General features: G+C 46.0%; 1 protein-coding gene across 1 annotated transcript in view; it reads right to left on the bottom strand.

The window, feature by feature from the left end:
* The window catches only part of IL16 (interleukin 16), a 103,683-nt gene that overhangs the window by 17,353 nt on the left and 69,454 nt on the right, over nucleotides 1–16,876 (bottom strand). The window contains exons 13-15 of the mRNA XM_015405400.1: nucleotides 15,976–16,063; nucleotides 14,516–15,000; nucleotides 2,701–2,839 (exon numbers count right to left, since the gene is read on the bottom strand). Coding sequence (XP_015260886.1) covers nucleotides 2,701–2,839; nucleotides 14,516–15,000; nucleotides 15,976–16,063 — 712 coding nt within the window. The remainder of the gene's footprint in view (nucleotides 1–2,700; nucleotides 2,840–14,515; nucleotides 15,001–15,975; nucleotides 16,064–16,876) is intronic.

Genomic DNA, 16,876 nt, shown 5'->3' with positions numbered 1-16,876 from the left:
TCCGTGTCGGGAAATAATCCTTTATCGAACAGACTCTCCCGAAGTCCACTGCCACGGCGGGAATAAACCTCCCTGGTGCCCTTGGCATTATACATAGTCCAATCCTCCTGCATTGGTGTCTGCCGCGGGCCCCATTGCGAAGGGGTCGGAGGCGGCCAGGACAAGTAAGCAGGTAGCCGGGGAAGCGTTCCCCCCACAGCAACCAACGAAGAAGCGGCCGTCGTGGTGATCAACGTTGTGGAGGTCGTTGGGACCGATCCCGTGTCCCCCTCCGTGTTAGGTGTGGTTCCCTCTATCCCGCTCATGGTCTCGCCAGACTCGGGACGACAGGAACGATGAGAGTTCTAACAACCTGTTGGGATCCCAAGCATCGAGAATAAATCCACGTTTTTAAAGCAAGATTTTATTTCAAAGCATTGGAAGATACTCAAACACGTTCTTTGTTAGAACTGACTACAAACGGTTAGGGCAAGCATAATAAAGGGATTTGAAACAGGTACATAACCAATAGGTCACCTTCCCGCTGGTGGGGAAGCTAAAACAGGTTCGCGCTCATTCCCTGAGAACCAGGCTATCTCCAGACATAACACAGGTGCAGTTCCCAGGCTCTAAAAGCAACAAGCTGGCAGTGAAGCGAACTCCCCCAATACATCCTCCAGTTGTTTGGCTTAGGCATTACAGCAGAAGAGAATACTAGCGAACAGGCAGGGGGGGGGTGAGCAACTGTACAAAGACACAAATAACACAGAACACCATGGCAGCTTGCTGACAGTAAAATGGAAAGTGGGTGATTGTACCTACTCTATTTTAAGTTTCTGTTGACCTCAGTTTAGTTCTGAACTCTGTCATTTTACCAACTAGTTAATATTATCTAGTCTAAATTATGGCCATGTGTCAGTATTAGTATTTATTCCTGCCAACCTAGCAGTTTGAAAGCAAGAAATTGCAAGTAGATAAATAGGTACTGCGGTGGCTCAAGTGGTTAAGACGCTGAACTGCAGGCTGTGGAAGGTCGGTAGTTCAGCAGTTCGAGACCCGGGTGCCGCATGACGGAGTGAGCTCCCGTCTCTAGTTCCAGCTCCTGCCAACCTAGCAGTTCGAAAGCAAGAAATTGCAAGTAGATAAATAGGGTGGGAAGGTCACAGTGTTCCGTGTGCCTTGGTGTTTAGTCATGCTGGCCACATGACCACGGAAACGTCTTCGGACAGTGCTGGCTCTTCGGCTTTGAAACGGGGATGAGCACCGCAACCCTAGAGTCGGATTCGACTGGCTTTCGAGCAAGGGAACCTTTACCTTTTTTAAATAGGTACCACTTTGGTGGGAAGGTAACAGCATTCTGTGCGCCTTGGTGTTTAGTCATGCCGGCCACATGACCACGGAAACGTCTTCGGACAGCGCTGGCTCTTCGGCTTTGAAACGGAGATGAGCACCGCAACCCTAGAGTTGGATTTGACTGGCTTTCGAGCAAGGGAACCTTTACCTTTACCGCCCACCCAGCGGCTCAAAAGCCCGTTAAAGGGCGAATAGACAAATGGGTACCTGCTATTAGAGCGGGGGGGCACCCATCCCTTGTGTAGCGGCGACAGCGGTGAGCGATGAGTGGCAGCAGCGGCGAAGTATGGCGGCAGCTGGTGAGGCAAAAAGCGAGCAAAGGAGGCCGGACCAACAAGCGCGGAGGCGGAGCATCACAGCAGGCCGGAGCCTAGTCTGGACAGAGGCCGCAGCGAGCATGTGCGGAAGTGCGAGTGGCCCAGGCCCGGAAAAGGAATCGCAACAGCCGGAAGGTGGGAACAGAAGGCGTAACTTCAAAGACCAGCGCCAGAGAGGACGCCGCCGGACTATCTCCCGCAAGAAAGACAACAACGAAGATCCGCTACAAAAAGGGGTGCCTGGTAGGCTTGTCACTTTCCCTATATGTATGTGCCCCTAGGTTAATTGAAACATGTAAGCCGCTCAGAGCCCTAAGGGGGTCAGCGGGATACAAACTGAATGAAATAAATAAATAATAAATAACACCTTTATCTATCAGTATTTATAATAATATCACCTGGGCTGTTTATGTTTGCACTGGGTTTAGTTTTAGAATGAATAAATCAGACACAACATACATTTTCTGTAAACAAAAACCAAAATCCATTCTGACTTTTCTGATCACATTTGATTCCCACCCTTGTTTTAGGGAAAAGCTACTAAAGCATTCAAGTCTCACCACAGCCCTGTGAGGTAGGAAAAGGCATGAGAGAGAATGACTGATGGGAGGTCATCCAATGAGTTTCATGGCCAAGCCCCTTCCCTTCATCCTGTAACTATTTCCCTTCCAGAATAAGCTATTGACCCCACTTCTTTTGACTGTTCTAGTCAGTTTGCATGACAATTGATGCAAGGTCTCTCTCTTGTCACAATAATGTGTTGCTACAATTTGTCTTTTCATAAATGGACCTCTGACTAGCCACAGTTGCTCAGTGAATCCAGTGAGACTTACTCATGCGTAACCCATCCATGCAATTCCTCTGCATTTAAAGCTATTAGACTTACACTAATCACTTAACTAATAACTAGTTCCACTGGCTTCAATCAATCTTAGTCATAATTAATATGAGCTAGTTTATGGGCCGCTGTGCTGAAAGACCCTTTGAAAAGCACTGAAATACCACTCTCTCAAAGGCATGCATTTGCCAACATTTAATCCCAGTAACATACCTTTGTTGGTTTTCTTTTCTTGATCTGCAGCTGCTAAACACACAGTGGGTTGTTCTGCAGCTCTTAGCACTAAAGAACTTGCAAAGGAGCCGTGGGTTTTAACTGTTTTAGTTCTCTGCCGCAGCATGTCTCTTACTTCCTGTGGGATAAACAGGAAACATAAGTGTGACAAAACATAGTTGCAGAAAGCTGTGTTCTATGCACCCAGGCTGGAACGACAGCACAACACTTTTGTTCAGGGGTCAGACAGAACAATTTAATATTTCATATTGGGGGTGGGGATGTAATCTAGTCTAGTGTCAAGCTGCAATCCCCGATTCAAATCTCACCTTTGCCACGGACAAAGGAGGCATTTGGAAAAACTATGCAAAGGGGGAAGGGGCAGAATGTTCAAGTTGTACAAAGGTTTTGATTGATGTGGTGCCAAACAATTTGCAAGTATCACTGTTTAAAATATCTTCTTGCAATGCCCTTAAAATGCATTTAAGATTAAACTGTCAATGTGAAACCCTTTTAATGCTCCCTGAATAAAGTTGTTTTTGAATGTTACAATATTCAATATTACATTAAAAAAACAACAATAAAATTAGTGTGTTTTTCAGGATATAGCAACTTCACTCCATTTTTGTTTGTTTTTACATCTCCTACCTTTGGTGAACCTTTCTACATGGACTTTTTTGCTGGGGAATCCCTCCCTACTGGAGAAGATTTCTAGGCTATGTTTTTAGCAGCCCAGTCACAATGTGGAGTACCATCTGAGATCATTGATCAGTAGATGTGGTAAACTGCTTTGTCAGGGGTACCTTTACAGAATTTCGCCTTCAGAATAGTTTGAAAACATCTGTCTTATTCTGTGGTGGCCTATTTACAAAATGGCTCTATTATATGATGATTATTATCACCTCATTTTGTTTCTCAAAAATAGTATTCTGAAATTGTATCTAAGCTGTGTGATTTTGCCGTCCTGAACAGTTACTTGGCAGCAGCTTCAATATTGTAAGTCAGCACAGATGGCTTTCAGCTTCAGCCAACTGGTGTAGTCGTAAAGTGCGCAGACTCTAATCTGGGAGAACCGAGTTTGAATCCCCACTCCTCCACTTGCACCTGCTGGATGACCTTGGGCAAGCCATAGTTCTGGCACAGCTGTTCTTGAAAAAGAGCAGTTTTTGTCAGAGCTCTCTCAGTCCCACCTACCTCACAGGCCGTGTTCCCTCTAAACTGAGTTAGTGTGAGCTAGCTCACAGATTTTTAACCTCCAGCTCACACCTTTTTGTCTTAGCTCAGGAAGGATGGCTCCAGAGCAAACTAATTTATACAGTAGCCAAGTTGCTCACTCACAACTTTAATGGCAGTAGCTCACAAAGTAGAATTTTTGCTCAGAAGGCTTCACAGCTTAGAGGGAATATTGCTCACAGGGTGTCTGTTGTGGGGAGGGGAAGGGAAAGGAGTTTGTAAGCCACTCTGAGACTCCTTTGGGTAGTGAAGTGCGGGGTATAAATCCTATCTCCTCCTCTTCTCCTTCTACAATCCTCTGCAGTATTCAGGAGTGTGCTAGACCTCTGATCAATCTGCATATATCTGTGGATTTTTCTTTGCATATTCTGTGTCTTGCCTAGGTCTTGTGAATCATTTCTTTGGTTGGCACATATTTTATAATTAGACATTGGTGTGTTCATTGGTGTGGTCTCACAACACAAGAGTTATTGTGGATTGATCTATGGCTTTCCCCCCCTTCTGTGATTAATATTCATGAGCATGTGAGGGGAAACCCCTAAATCATATCTAAATTTTAATACCTTAAGGTTTTTTTTAATGATTTGTGGAAGTGTGGTACTTTCCTGCAAAACCTGTACTGTTGATTTATCCGTTTTTCTTACTTTGCATGCTAGTAGGTACTTCTCATTTCTAAGCTCAGGCTACCCAAGGGTAAAGTTCATTTCTGTTTTCAAAAAAATTCACATTTCTGTACCCATCCTGAAACTTTCCAAGCTTGTACAAAAATATTCTCTTGGGAATCTCTTGGGAAAAGGTAATCTAGAGGGGGTTTGATACATAATGCTTAAATCTGTCCATAATGCAAATACATCATTTATTTATTTATTTCATTGGATTTCTTAACCGCCCTTCCCTGCCTACGCGGGGCTCAGGGCAGTTTACAACAAGATAACAAACCATACAGTTACAAAACCAATTTAAACCATAAACATACATAAACAAAAACATAAACAAACAACATACATTTCAAACATTCCAATAACAAATGGCCTGTTTACCATTCATGGGTGGAAGGGGATGGATTTTCTGGTTAGCTCCCATTGTTCATGCCACTGCATTACCATAGAGACCACCTCTTCCCATTTTATGGTTTCCGAGGCTCCATCTCTACACACTACAAAGTCTTCATGCTTGTTGGGGAACAACAGGAGGACTTTGTCTCTCATATGCATTTGCTGTTTTCATGCCTGCAGACATCCCATGAAACTACTGTAACTCCTGGCTAGGAATGGAATGAGCCAGGAAGGGGTGGAGCCCTTAGATGCAGAAGGGTGCAGACTGTGTGGAGAGCAGAGGAGGGAAGCAAGACTACCCTGTTGGGGAGCTTGAACCTTAACTGTAAGCAAAAGGTATATATGAAAACTATAAGGTGGAAAAATTAATGAATATACTCAGATACTGTATGAGGTCACCAAATAGACTGAATAATGAATTAAAGGGATCTCCCTATATTTGTATGTATGTATGTGTTATATACTGAGATTGAGGCAGCGTTTCCAAAAACAGTGACCCAACTTTATACATTTTGAACTAGCGAGGCCACACCCCCTAGTACAGTAATGTCCAATCACGATAGAGAGTATAGGACCAATGGGATTTGTTCCTGCCGTCGGTCAGAGTCTTTCCGGTCTGTTGTGCAGCAGCGACCAATCCAATTGCAGTGTTTAGAATACCTGAGAGTCAATGGATCTTGTGCCTGAAGCTCCAGTTTAGATTACATTGCATAACACATAAGCAAATACATAACACCCCTCCCCCCTAAGTTAGAGTTCCCCAGCTGTCACGACAGGGTCTCCGCTGAAATTGGTGAAATGGTCCGTCAGGGTCCGTCAGGAACCATAGTGCTCGAACTCTCAGGGTCTGTAAGCTGTGTTAGTTCTGCAAGATCTCAGCACGGGTTGTCGAGGTACTACTGCCTCCGACCCGATTGTTGACTGGGGAGTGTTGCGAGTTGTCTCCAACCCAATAGTTGCCTGGGGAGTGTTGCAATTCATAGGCGGTCACTCCTGGCAGGGTTGGCAGTATACCGGGCCTCCAGCACCTGGCGTCGATGTTGGGGGGGAATGGCCATGCGATTCCCTCAAAGCAGGCATCCCTTGTGAACCAACAGTTTGTGTTGACGCAACTTGAAAACCTGGAACTCAGGGGTCTGCCAGTTGAAGACCCAGGAATTCATGGGATCACTTGTGGAATGTGAGGCAACATCATAGGGTGGCTGTGGAAGTACCTCGATCGCCCTGATTTCACATGCAGGGGATTGGTTGATGTCCGGTTCCCAGATTGGCAGTTGTCTACATGCATCGGCATGAGCGATGGCTTTTTCTGACCCATAGTACCGTTCATTGCAGTATGCAGACATGAAGACCTACCCATGGATCATTCTTGGCGAGAGAACCGGAGGGGCCTGATCTGCTGGACCCCTGTAAGGCCTAGAGCATCAAACTAATCATATCCCAGGAGACTGGGATGATGTCCTTTGACCACTACAATGCTCAGTTGGCCGTAGAACTTCAAACCATGAATGTGCCAATTCCTGCAACGGGAATGCGCTGTCTCTGGAAATCAATGAGGTGGAACTTGCCAGACTTGAGCTGTCGTTTGCTCCATCTGGGGAATAGCCGGTGTACAGTCTGCATTGAGATGATGGTAAGCACCAATCCTGAATCGACCTCCATCTCGCAGGGAGCGTTATAGAGGACTACAGTCACTTTGATTTTGTTTTTTGTTTGGAGCTGAGTGCTGTACACCGACAAGTGGGAGATGCAGTTGTTCATTGAGTGGCAGCCGGTAGATGCAGTAGTGTCCCTTGATGACGATTGAAGTCTACTATGAGATGTTCTGGGTGACATCTTGGCTTAAGACGAGCAGCAGGCCCGGGCAAGGTGTCCAACCTTCTTGCAATCCCGACACTGGGCCTCGTGGAACCTACACTTACGGTGCTCAGGGTCACCACCATGACTGGCACATTGCGATCTGGGAGTGGGTCGTTGACTGGAGCACTTGTGCCTCTCGGTCTGTGTTCAGTAGACTGAGTCGTCCTCGCTGTCAGATTCTTCCAGGATCCCCTGATGCACCGGCTGCAACTTATGGGGCGTTGGTGGAATTCTGGATTCGCGCACTCTCTGGTCAACTGGTCAGCAGTTTCTGCAGATATTGCTTCTTCATATCAATATAAGTCCTTTTGTGGTGAAAAGCCATCATTGGCTGCGGTCACACGGAGCATTAGGAACGCTAGAGAGACGGAAAATAGGCAGATTTTCCAGGCGCGATCTCATCGCCACATCTGGGAAGCGTAGAGCTCCCGTGGCTCACCCGAGGCTTCACTTCAAAGATGCGCTGTAAAAAACTGGTACCTCCGAGGTACTAGTTTCCGGAAACTGCGGGGCATGGGCGGGCGTCTGATCCAGTGGTAGTTTCGGTGCCCGCCCATGTTCCCTCGCAAAAAGGGTTCCCCCCCCAAGTCTCCACGGATGCGCACAAGCACCCAACGGAGCATGCGCACACTTTAGTTTAACAAAAAAATCACAACCCCGTTTGCCCCGCGGCCCCGCTTCTTTGCAGCACCGCAGGATTGTCCTGTGATCGGCACCTTCCCCTAACCATGGAACCTCCACGGGACCTCCACGGGACGTCTGCTCACGCAACCATGTGTTATTTTGCCCCGGGGCAAACAGCCACGCTTTCCCCCCACATTGTCCTGCCCATATGACTGGGGCCATAGTAACTTTTTGACCCACAGGCCACAAACTAACTTCTCACGGAGTCTATCGTTTAAGTCTGTGAACTTGCACTGCCGCGCTGTTTTCCGAAGCGCTGTCACATACTCAGCATTGACTCGCCTTGAGTTTGGTCTCGTCTGTGGAATGTGTGCCGACATGCGATCTCTGAAGGCTTAGGTGAAAAATGGTCACGTAGTTTGGCCTTGATTGCTACGAACGCAGTGTCCTTGAGCTCAGCAGGTGCAACTAATGTCTTAGCCACATCAAAAATGTTCTAGCTGCAGACGCTGAGAAAAGTAGCTTTCTTGTTATTTGCATCCGTAATTTGTTGAGCTGTAATGTAAAACTCAAACTGGGCAACGTAGGTGTCCCAGTCCTCGGTAGTCGAATCGAACGGTTCGAAGTGGCCCTTGGTGGCCGTTGTAGTGTCATGCTGGAGCGGCAGGTGGCTGTGTTCTCTGACTTCTCCCGAGGGCCAAGGTGACAATTCCTTACCCACTGCAGTGATCAGAGCAGGTTCAGTGGGGCTGCCTACCCACTAAATCCCATCCTAGTTGCCAGTGTTATATACTGAGATTGAGGCAGCGTTTCCAAAAACAGTGATTTCTTTATTCAGCTCAGAACACAACAACAACACTCATAGAACGATTCAACTTTAGAGAGCCAGTTTGGTGTAGTGGTTAAGTGCGTGGACTCTAATCTGGGAGAACCGGGTTTGATTCCCCACTCCTCCACTTGCACCTGCTGATGTGACCTTGGGTCAGTCACAAGCTCTGGCACAGCTATCCTTGAAAAAGAGCAGTTTGTGTCAAAGTTCTCTCAGCCCCACCCACCTCATAGGGTGTCTGTTGTGGGGAGTGGAAAGGGAGAGGAGTTTGTAAGCTGCTCTGAGACTCCAAGTGAAGGGCGGGGTATAAATCCAAACTCTTCTCTTCTTCTTCTTCTTTATGCATTTTGAACTAGCGAGGCCACACCCTCGCTAGTAATGTTCAATCATGATAAAGAGCTTAGGACCAATGGGATTTGTTCCCACCATCAGTCAGAGTCTTTCCGGAATGGTCTGTTGCGCAACAGTGATTAATACAACTGCAGGGTTTAGAATACCTGAGAGTCAATGGAGCTTGTGCCTGAAGCTCCGGTTTAGACTACATCGCATAACACATAAGCAAATACATAACAGTATGTTTGTTTTGGTTGTCGCATAAAAATTATATAATAATTATATATAATAAAATTATATATTATATACATAAAATTAATTTATATATATATAAATTAAAAATCACAATATTTACATGACTATACACAAGTTTCTCAACAGAACCAATAGTGGCTACATGGGGTGGCTTGAAGAGGCAAAAACAGCATGGGGGGAGGCTAAAGGCCTTTCTCCTTGTGTTCTTGGTGTTCCACACATACACACATACATGTAACTCCAGAACACTCTTCCTCTGCAGATTTGCCAAAAGTCTCAGTCTGTCTTTTAAAGCAAGAGAGAGCCATAAGTCAGGGATGCTCTAGGCTGATCTTGCATTGAGTAGGGGATTGGACTAGACGGCCTGTATGGCCCTTTCCAACTCTGTGTGATTCTATGGATTCTAAGTGTTATGTCTTTAGCGATATCAAAAGCCATGTTAAGCTTGAGAGCAAAAGAAGGATTGTAAGCTGTAACAATACTATTGGCTAATGTATGAATGTACCCAATCAGAATGCAGAGAAATGTTCAGAAGGGAACTGATCTGATTGGATGTTATCTTTGTAATGCCATTGGTCTTTAACTATTCTAGGGCGTGGCTACACCAGCCTGGGATAGTTTAAAAGGAGCCCTACTCCACTGTTTGTCGTCGTGTGTTCTTCACTGTTCCTGTTTGAAACCAATAAAGCTGATTCACTGTTACGAGACGGCGTTGAGTCAATACTTAATAATTGGCGATGAGGATGGGATTCTAAAAGTGGGTAGGCAGCCCCGCTGAACCAACGCCAGGATGGAGAATGAAGACACACACCTGGTCGTGCAAGCCAAGGCACCATTTACCGTTGTGGTCGCCCCAACCGCTGTGATGGCCGTCAACCCGGCGTTCAAGGCTTTCAAGACTGGGACTTGTACCTATCCAGGTTCGAGTTCCTCCTGCAAGCAAACCAAATCATGGACGAGGCGAGGAAGAAGGCGACGCTCCTCAGTTCCTGCAGCAAGACCGTTTTTGATGTTGCCCAGTCCCTGGTTGCTCCAACTGACATCTACACAGCAACCTGGAAGGTCATAACGGATTCGGCTGAAAGCTCACTTCTTGCCTCAAGCATCCCAAATTGCTTACCGTCATGCTTTTTACAAGCAAAGTCAGGGCTCAACCAAGTCAATTGCTGAGTATGTCACAGCCCTGCAAAAAGCAGCCAAACCCTGCAACTTCACCGACCTGGAGGAAGCTCTCCTCGACAGGCTTGTGCGTGGCCTACGTGACGAGAGGCTACAGCAGCACCTGTTTGCCAAGACAGCACTCACGGTGTGGCCTACGCTGAGGCTGCTGAGAGGTCAACGAGAGAGGTCCGTCAGTGCCACAACCCAGTCGTTAAGGACCAGTCAGTGCACCACCAGTCGACCAGCGGCTCCGACGAGGAAGCTGATGATGTCCACTGGACACAAGCTGCACGACACAAACGGACCCCACTGAAGACAGTGGCAGGAGTCATGAGCGGGATCATTGTTCTGGAGTTCAGGGGTCGCAAGGTATTGTTGTCCCTCCTTGTGGCTGAGGGAGACTGGGCCAGCCTGTTGGGCCTGGATTGGTTTAAACCCCTCGGTATTGCCGTAACCGGGGTTAACAAAGTGTGTATGAATAAAGGGGAATGCATTTATGATGAATTTCCAGAGGTTTTTGATGGGGGGCTTGGTCGGTACACCGGTCTGCCTATAAGTTTCGATCTAGACCCCTCAGTGGTGCCTATCAGGCTAAGGTATAGGAAGGTTTCCAATATCTATGAAGGCCAAAATAGAGGCTGAATTAGATAAATTGATCGTGCAAGGTATCCTTGAACCTGTTCCTTTTGCAAAATGGGAGACGCCTATTGCAACGCCTGTAAAATCCGATGGGTCGGTGCGTATTTGCGCTGATTATAAATGTACAATTAATAAGGCTTTGCAACAACATTCTTATCGGGTGCCAGTAATAAGCCATGTGCTAGTGTCGCTGGGAGGTGGAAAGGTATTTGCCAAACTAGATCTTGCACAGGCTTATCAGCAGCTTCCCGTCGACTAAAAAGCTGCAGAAGCACAAACGATTGTAACGCACCGAGGTGCATTTCATGTGAAAAGGTTACAATTTGGGGTCAACGTCGCCCCAGGTATATTCCAAGGGCTCATGGAAGGGCTACTAAGAGGGTTACCGGGAGTAGTTCCGTATTTTGATGATGTGCTTATTGCAGGGGCAAATGAAACCGAGTTGTTAAACCGTCTGAGGGCGGTCTTGAGTCACTTCAAAGAAGCTGGTCTGAAGGTTAAAAAACTATGTTATATTGGTGTGTCACAAGTTGAATTCCTGGGGTTCCTCATAGATGATCAGGGAGTCCGCCCTATGGCAGATAAGGTATCTGCGATTCAGAACGTGCCCCACCCCAGTTCCAAAAAAGAGCTGCAATCGTTTCTTAGAATCCTTAATTTCTATCATTCCTTTTTACCCCACAAAGCCTCCATAGCGGACCCGCTCCATGGGTTGCTGCACAAAGGGGTGAGATGGGAATGGGGCGCTAAACACAAAAAGGCGTTTATGCCAGTAAAAGAGCTGCTGTCATCTAAAGCTGAGTTAATGCACTACGATGAGTAAAAAATGTTGGTATTGGCAGCCGATGCCTCACCATATGGGGTTGGCGCAGTTTTGAGCCATGTCATGGCTGATGGGCAGGAAGCACCCATCGTATACTATTCACGGTCCCTGATGGCCGCAGAAAAGAATTATGCTCAGATCGACAAGTAGGGGCTTGCCTTGGTGGCAGGAATGAAAAAGTTCCATGACTTTGTGTATGGCCGCCGGTTCCTCCTTGTCATCGATCATAAGCCGCTACTGGGACTTTTCTCACCAGACCACCAGATGCCCAATGTGATGTCCCCCCACATGCTGCGGTGGGCTATTTTTTTTATCAACATACGACTATGACTTGGAGCACTGACCCAACTGGACGCTGACCCAACTGGATGCTGACCCTGCTCCCGCCTATGATGTGTTAGCCCTTGACGAACTGCCTCAGCCTCCATGTCTTAGCCCTTGATGAACTGCCTCAGCCTCCAGTACACTCCTCAGACATTGCTGCTGCGTCAGCTAAGGACTCTATTCTCGCCGATTCCTTAACTGGGCATGGAGGGGGTAGCCGGTGGGTCATTTGGAGCTGGAGTTTTGGCCGTACAGCACTCAGCAAACAGAACTGTTCATCCACAAGGGCTGTCTGCTTTGTACGACCAGAGTGGTGGTGCCCCCTAAGCTCAGGGAAAGGGTTCTGGAGGCACTCCACAATGGCCATCCAGGCATAGTTCACATGAAGGCTCTCGCAAGGAACTATGTTTGGTGGATATAAAAGAACCCTCACTTTTCAGTCCAAATGTACCTTCACTCTCCAGTAACAAATTCAAGTAGAAATTCTGTGCTTTTTTCCCTTCTTCCTTGAGCCAGTCCTTTTCCTCCTGTCATTCACTTTCTACAGATCTACACTACATGGTGCTGACAATCTTCTGACAATCCTCAATGCTTTCCTCTCCCCCTTCATTAAATCTGCAGATCTTCAGAGAGAGGAAATGGCTATTGTATTAGTTGTATTAGTTTAGATCTATAACATAGATAGGAGCTGCGGTGGCTCAAGTGGTTAAGACGCTGAACTGCGGGCTGTGGAAGGTCGGTAGTTCAGCAGTTCAAGACTCAAGTTGCCGCATGACGGCATGAGCTCCCGTCTCTAGTTCCAGCTCCTGCCAACCTCGCAGTTCGAAAGCAAGAAATTGCAAGTAGATAAATAGGAACCACTTCAGTGGGAAGGTAACAGCATTCCGTGCGCCTTGGTGTTTAGTCATGCCGGTGTTAGCCAAATTGCCTTGAATTATTAATTAGTCTAGGGGAAGTTATGATTATTAACTGGCAATAGGCAAATTAGGGTTCACACCAATGTATACAGAAGCCCCACCTTTGCTGTAAGCACCAGAACAGACACAGAGACTGTATTCAATTAAATATAATGTCTTTTAACTGGGGAATATATATCATTCAAACAATACACAAACACACACACATTTATACTTATACTAAGAAATAAAGATAGATCCTTAACACAGTTGCATTAGCAGGACATTCGTTGGTTGGGCAATATTTACCTGTCTTCATTGATTGAGCCGTTCCAATGGAAGAATGGAGGGGTTTAGAAATAGAAAATGGGGAACACGTGCTCTGAACCGGCAGAACCACGTGGACTCTAGCTGCAGACTAGAGGTTAAAGATGGAGATAGGGTATGTGGATAGCAAGCTGGACATAAGAGGGTTAAAGCTTCGATAGGGGTCGTGGAGAGGATAAGAGAGAGACCATGTGGTCGGGCAGCATCTTTTATAACGTGTTGGGAGGGCTGGCTAGGCTGGCCACATCCCGTTGTGACACCTTCTGTTAGTCCGTCCCATAAAACATACTATTGGCTGGCTGGAAGAGGGGAGGGGGACTAAGGAGTAGTCAATATTGAGAGCTAGAAATTTAGACTGAGGACTGGCACCTGGATGAAGAGTGATTGAATCATCAGGCTAGGGATATTGTCTCTTGATGGCCCTAGCCGGCTGGCTGATGGTTGAGCAATTAGTTGCTAAGCAACTATTATTGGAGTCTCAGAGTTACGTGCAGCTTTGCAGGTTTGGAGGATGGGGGGTTGCCTACATGTGCTTGAAGAAACTCCTGATGGCGTCTGGAGTTCTCTGTCCTCATGTATTCCGTGGCATGGTGTACAGGCTTATGGGACTGCTTCATCTCACAGCAGGTGAGATGTCTGATGACTCTGGACTAACACTGTGGCAGCAACACTAAAGGAAGGTGTCCCTCTTTCAGGTGTGCAGTCTCAACAGGTATTCTCAAGTCTCCATGTTGTACAGTCCCTTTGCACAGTTCATATTCCATAAAAAACACATTGATAGGCTTGCAGGGCAACACCGGCCACATGACCACGGAAATGTCTTCGGACAGCACTGGCTCTTTGGCTTTGAAACGGAGATGAGCACCGCAACCCTAGAGTCGGATTCCTTTTGAGCAAGGGAACCTTTACCTTTTTTATAACATAGATATCTCTCTATCCCTTACAAGGAAATACAATTTTAATGCTCCTGCCTTGCGTAATGGGACAGCATACTATGCACCATCCTCCCAGTATGTGCACTCAATATTTTGTGTAAATAAGTGCAATGCATGATTTTCCAGCTTTGGAACACAATGGGAGACCCAGATGTTTGAGGCTACTGTTCACACATTGAAGCTCGAAAGGAAGTGGGTTTCCCTATTCACACAAAATGGTGACCATGCATATTGAGAGGATACATACTCTTTCAGAATGCGAAGGAGTGCCAAAAATCATAATACTGGAAAGGATTTCTTTTTGATTTAATGTAGGTGTTGTGTCCGTTCTTTTTGTATGGAGCTTTTCTTTTCCCTCATGCTAATTCCCTCTCACATTCACCAGTCTTCGCTCCCACCCACCAAAGGGGGGCCTAGTTAATATCCTGAAAGCCATAGCTATAAACACTTATGTGTTTGGACATGGAGATCTGCCATGCTTTAAGGCTGCTGCTGGAGGCCATTATAAGAACTTGCCTTACCTGTGAATTTGGAGGATTCCCATTGCATTTCATGTTGGGCCTCTCTTTCCCTTCTTGGGAAGTCTCCTCGTTATTGAAGCAGTCTTGTTTGAAATACTTCCTTGGCGGAGGTTTGGGTTTTGATGATCGGGGTTTCCTAACGAGGATCTCCGCAGACCTTTTGGGATGTGAAGAGAGGTGATCCACTTCTTTGAGACCAGGTGAAGAGGCTTTCTCCAGACTGTTTCGGGAGGAAGAGGACAAGGAGCCCGGCTGTCTGTTAATCGGGACATCAATACTATGTCCTTTTGCTTTCAAATTGGACAGCTGGTAGGCAAGGCCACTTCCACAAGATGACCTTGGATTGCAACTGCTGTCGCTGCTGGAGCGGATCATTAGCTTTTGGCACTGGGGGTTGAAATAAGTTGTGTTCTTCTCCGCATTCTTCTCCATGTATTTTTCACACGGAGGTCTCTTATGCCAATTCGTTTCCAGACTTTTCACACCTGCATTTAAAAAGAATAACTTAAAATGTATAGACAAATGCTTTGGCCAGTGTGCCCAAAGAACTCAAAGAGGGGAGAGTGACTAAAAAACCCCATTTGATGAGTCGTAAAACAGAAGCTATATAACACCTTTTATTAGGACTAAGCAAAATGTGCAAGCTTTTCAGTTCTGCAGAATTCTTCGTCAAACTGGATATTAAAAAAAAAACCAGAAAGGAGAAGGGAAAGGAGAAAAATGAATGTCTTAGACAACTTTTTTTCTTTTCCCCCTCCTTTTTCCCCAACATGTGGTCTGATGAAGAATTCTGGAGAACTCCGAAGCCTGTACACTGTCTTTAGTAGTTTAGTTTGATCCTAACAAAAAGTATAAAACAGATATTGTTTTTTGATGTTGTTTTGGACCCATATGACTACTCCCTGCAGTTGCTTTCTAGTTTGGGAAGGGCTTAAAGCAGCTTTGTGGATTCCAACCTAATGTCTAATCCTGGTTAAATCATCAGATTTCAAGAACTTGTCCCTTTAAGAACCAAGACCTGGGGGGAGTTTTCCCTCTAACTTGTGGCAAGTCTGAGCCAAGCAGGGTGAGTGGCTTTTCATTTCTGCATTGTCTCTGGCTTTTATATTTCCAAATGTACCACCTGAGATCTTTGTTGCACCTCTGATGGCTTCACCTAATGAAGTGTGCCCAACACCTACTGTATTCCACCTGGTTACAAACTGTAAGCCGCTCAGGCTTTTTCACCAGGCCCTGAGATATCTTTTCTCCTTATTGGTTTTTTTTTGGCTTTTTAATTATATGAACTTCCTGAAGAAGATTTCTCACCAGTTTCAGAGACCTAATGAAAGATGTTATGCTGCTATTGTGGTCTTTATTCCTAATAGACCAACATTGTTTCCTCCCCCCCCTCCCCTTTGTCCTTTCTCTTGTAATTCCAAGTTATTTATTGACTTTTCCAGCCTCTTGGACTCTCTTACCTTCAGGACTCCACTGAGGCCTCTCTCTTCCAAACTTGTTGCTTTCAACAGCTTGTGAAATGGCTTCTTTAAGCTGCTGTTCAGAGACCTATAAAATGTTAAAAGTCATCTTATCTTACCATGCTGTAGGTTACAAAGTTGTGGGTTGCTGTTTTTTAAACCCACACTGATTTTATTCCCAGTTCCTGACCAAATATCTTCCTTGCATACTTAAAAATGGAAGTTCCTTAGCTTGCATATGTATTCTTAACATCAATGTTGTGCTATGCTAGGGAGTGGTTCTGAATCAGTACTGTTGATGCTCCCCAAATTCTGGTGTTCCTTGCATCAAATATAACTTGCTGAAGGGATTCAGCATAGGATGGACCCATGAAACCAGTGCTCAGTAGCCAAGCTAAATGTTTGCGGCTTGTCCAGTCACAGACAGAAGGAAGCCTGTGAGTCTGCTGTAGGCATTATTTGCAATGATTTTTATTGTAAGTATTTATTTATATGCTGCTTTCCTCCCCAGTGGGGGGCCCAAAGCAGCTTACAACACTGTTCTTCCTTATATAAATATATATATATATATATGAAAGTTCCCTCACCGTAAAATCAACACCCAGGCCAAACCGCTGGACCTAGAGCCACCAAATTCGGGGAGAGCGCTCCTACCATGGTGTAGCTGCTCACTAAGAAGGGATTTTTAGACATTCGAACCCTAAGTGGGTCAAAAGGGGTAAAATGTGCTCCCCCCATTGATTCCTATGTGGCTGCCAGGCTGCTGCCTCCTTGCACCCCCCACTCTCTGATTGGTCAGCTGCAGAGCTCAGTGTTCTGAGGTTAAAAAAAACCCAGTTACAGGGGACTACAAAGAGCTGACAGTTGAGGAAATCAGGAGTGGCCAACTGCCTGTGAGGTG

The sequence above is a fragment of the Gekko japonicus genome, unplaced genomic scaffold (assembly GCF_001447785.1).
Source record: "Gekko japonicus isolate JY-2015 unplaced genomic scaffold, Gekko_japonicus_V1.1 scaffold1339, whole genome shotgun sequence".
Taxonomy (NCBI): domain Eukaryota; kingdom Metazoa; phylum Chordata; class Lepidosauria; order Squamata; family Gekkonidae; genus Gekko; species Gekko japonicus.
Note: the sequence above shows the minus strand (reverse complement) of the source record. Positions and strands in the feature narration are given on the sequence as shown.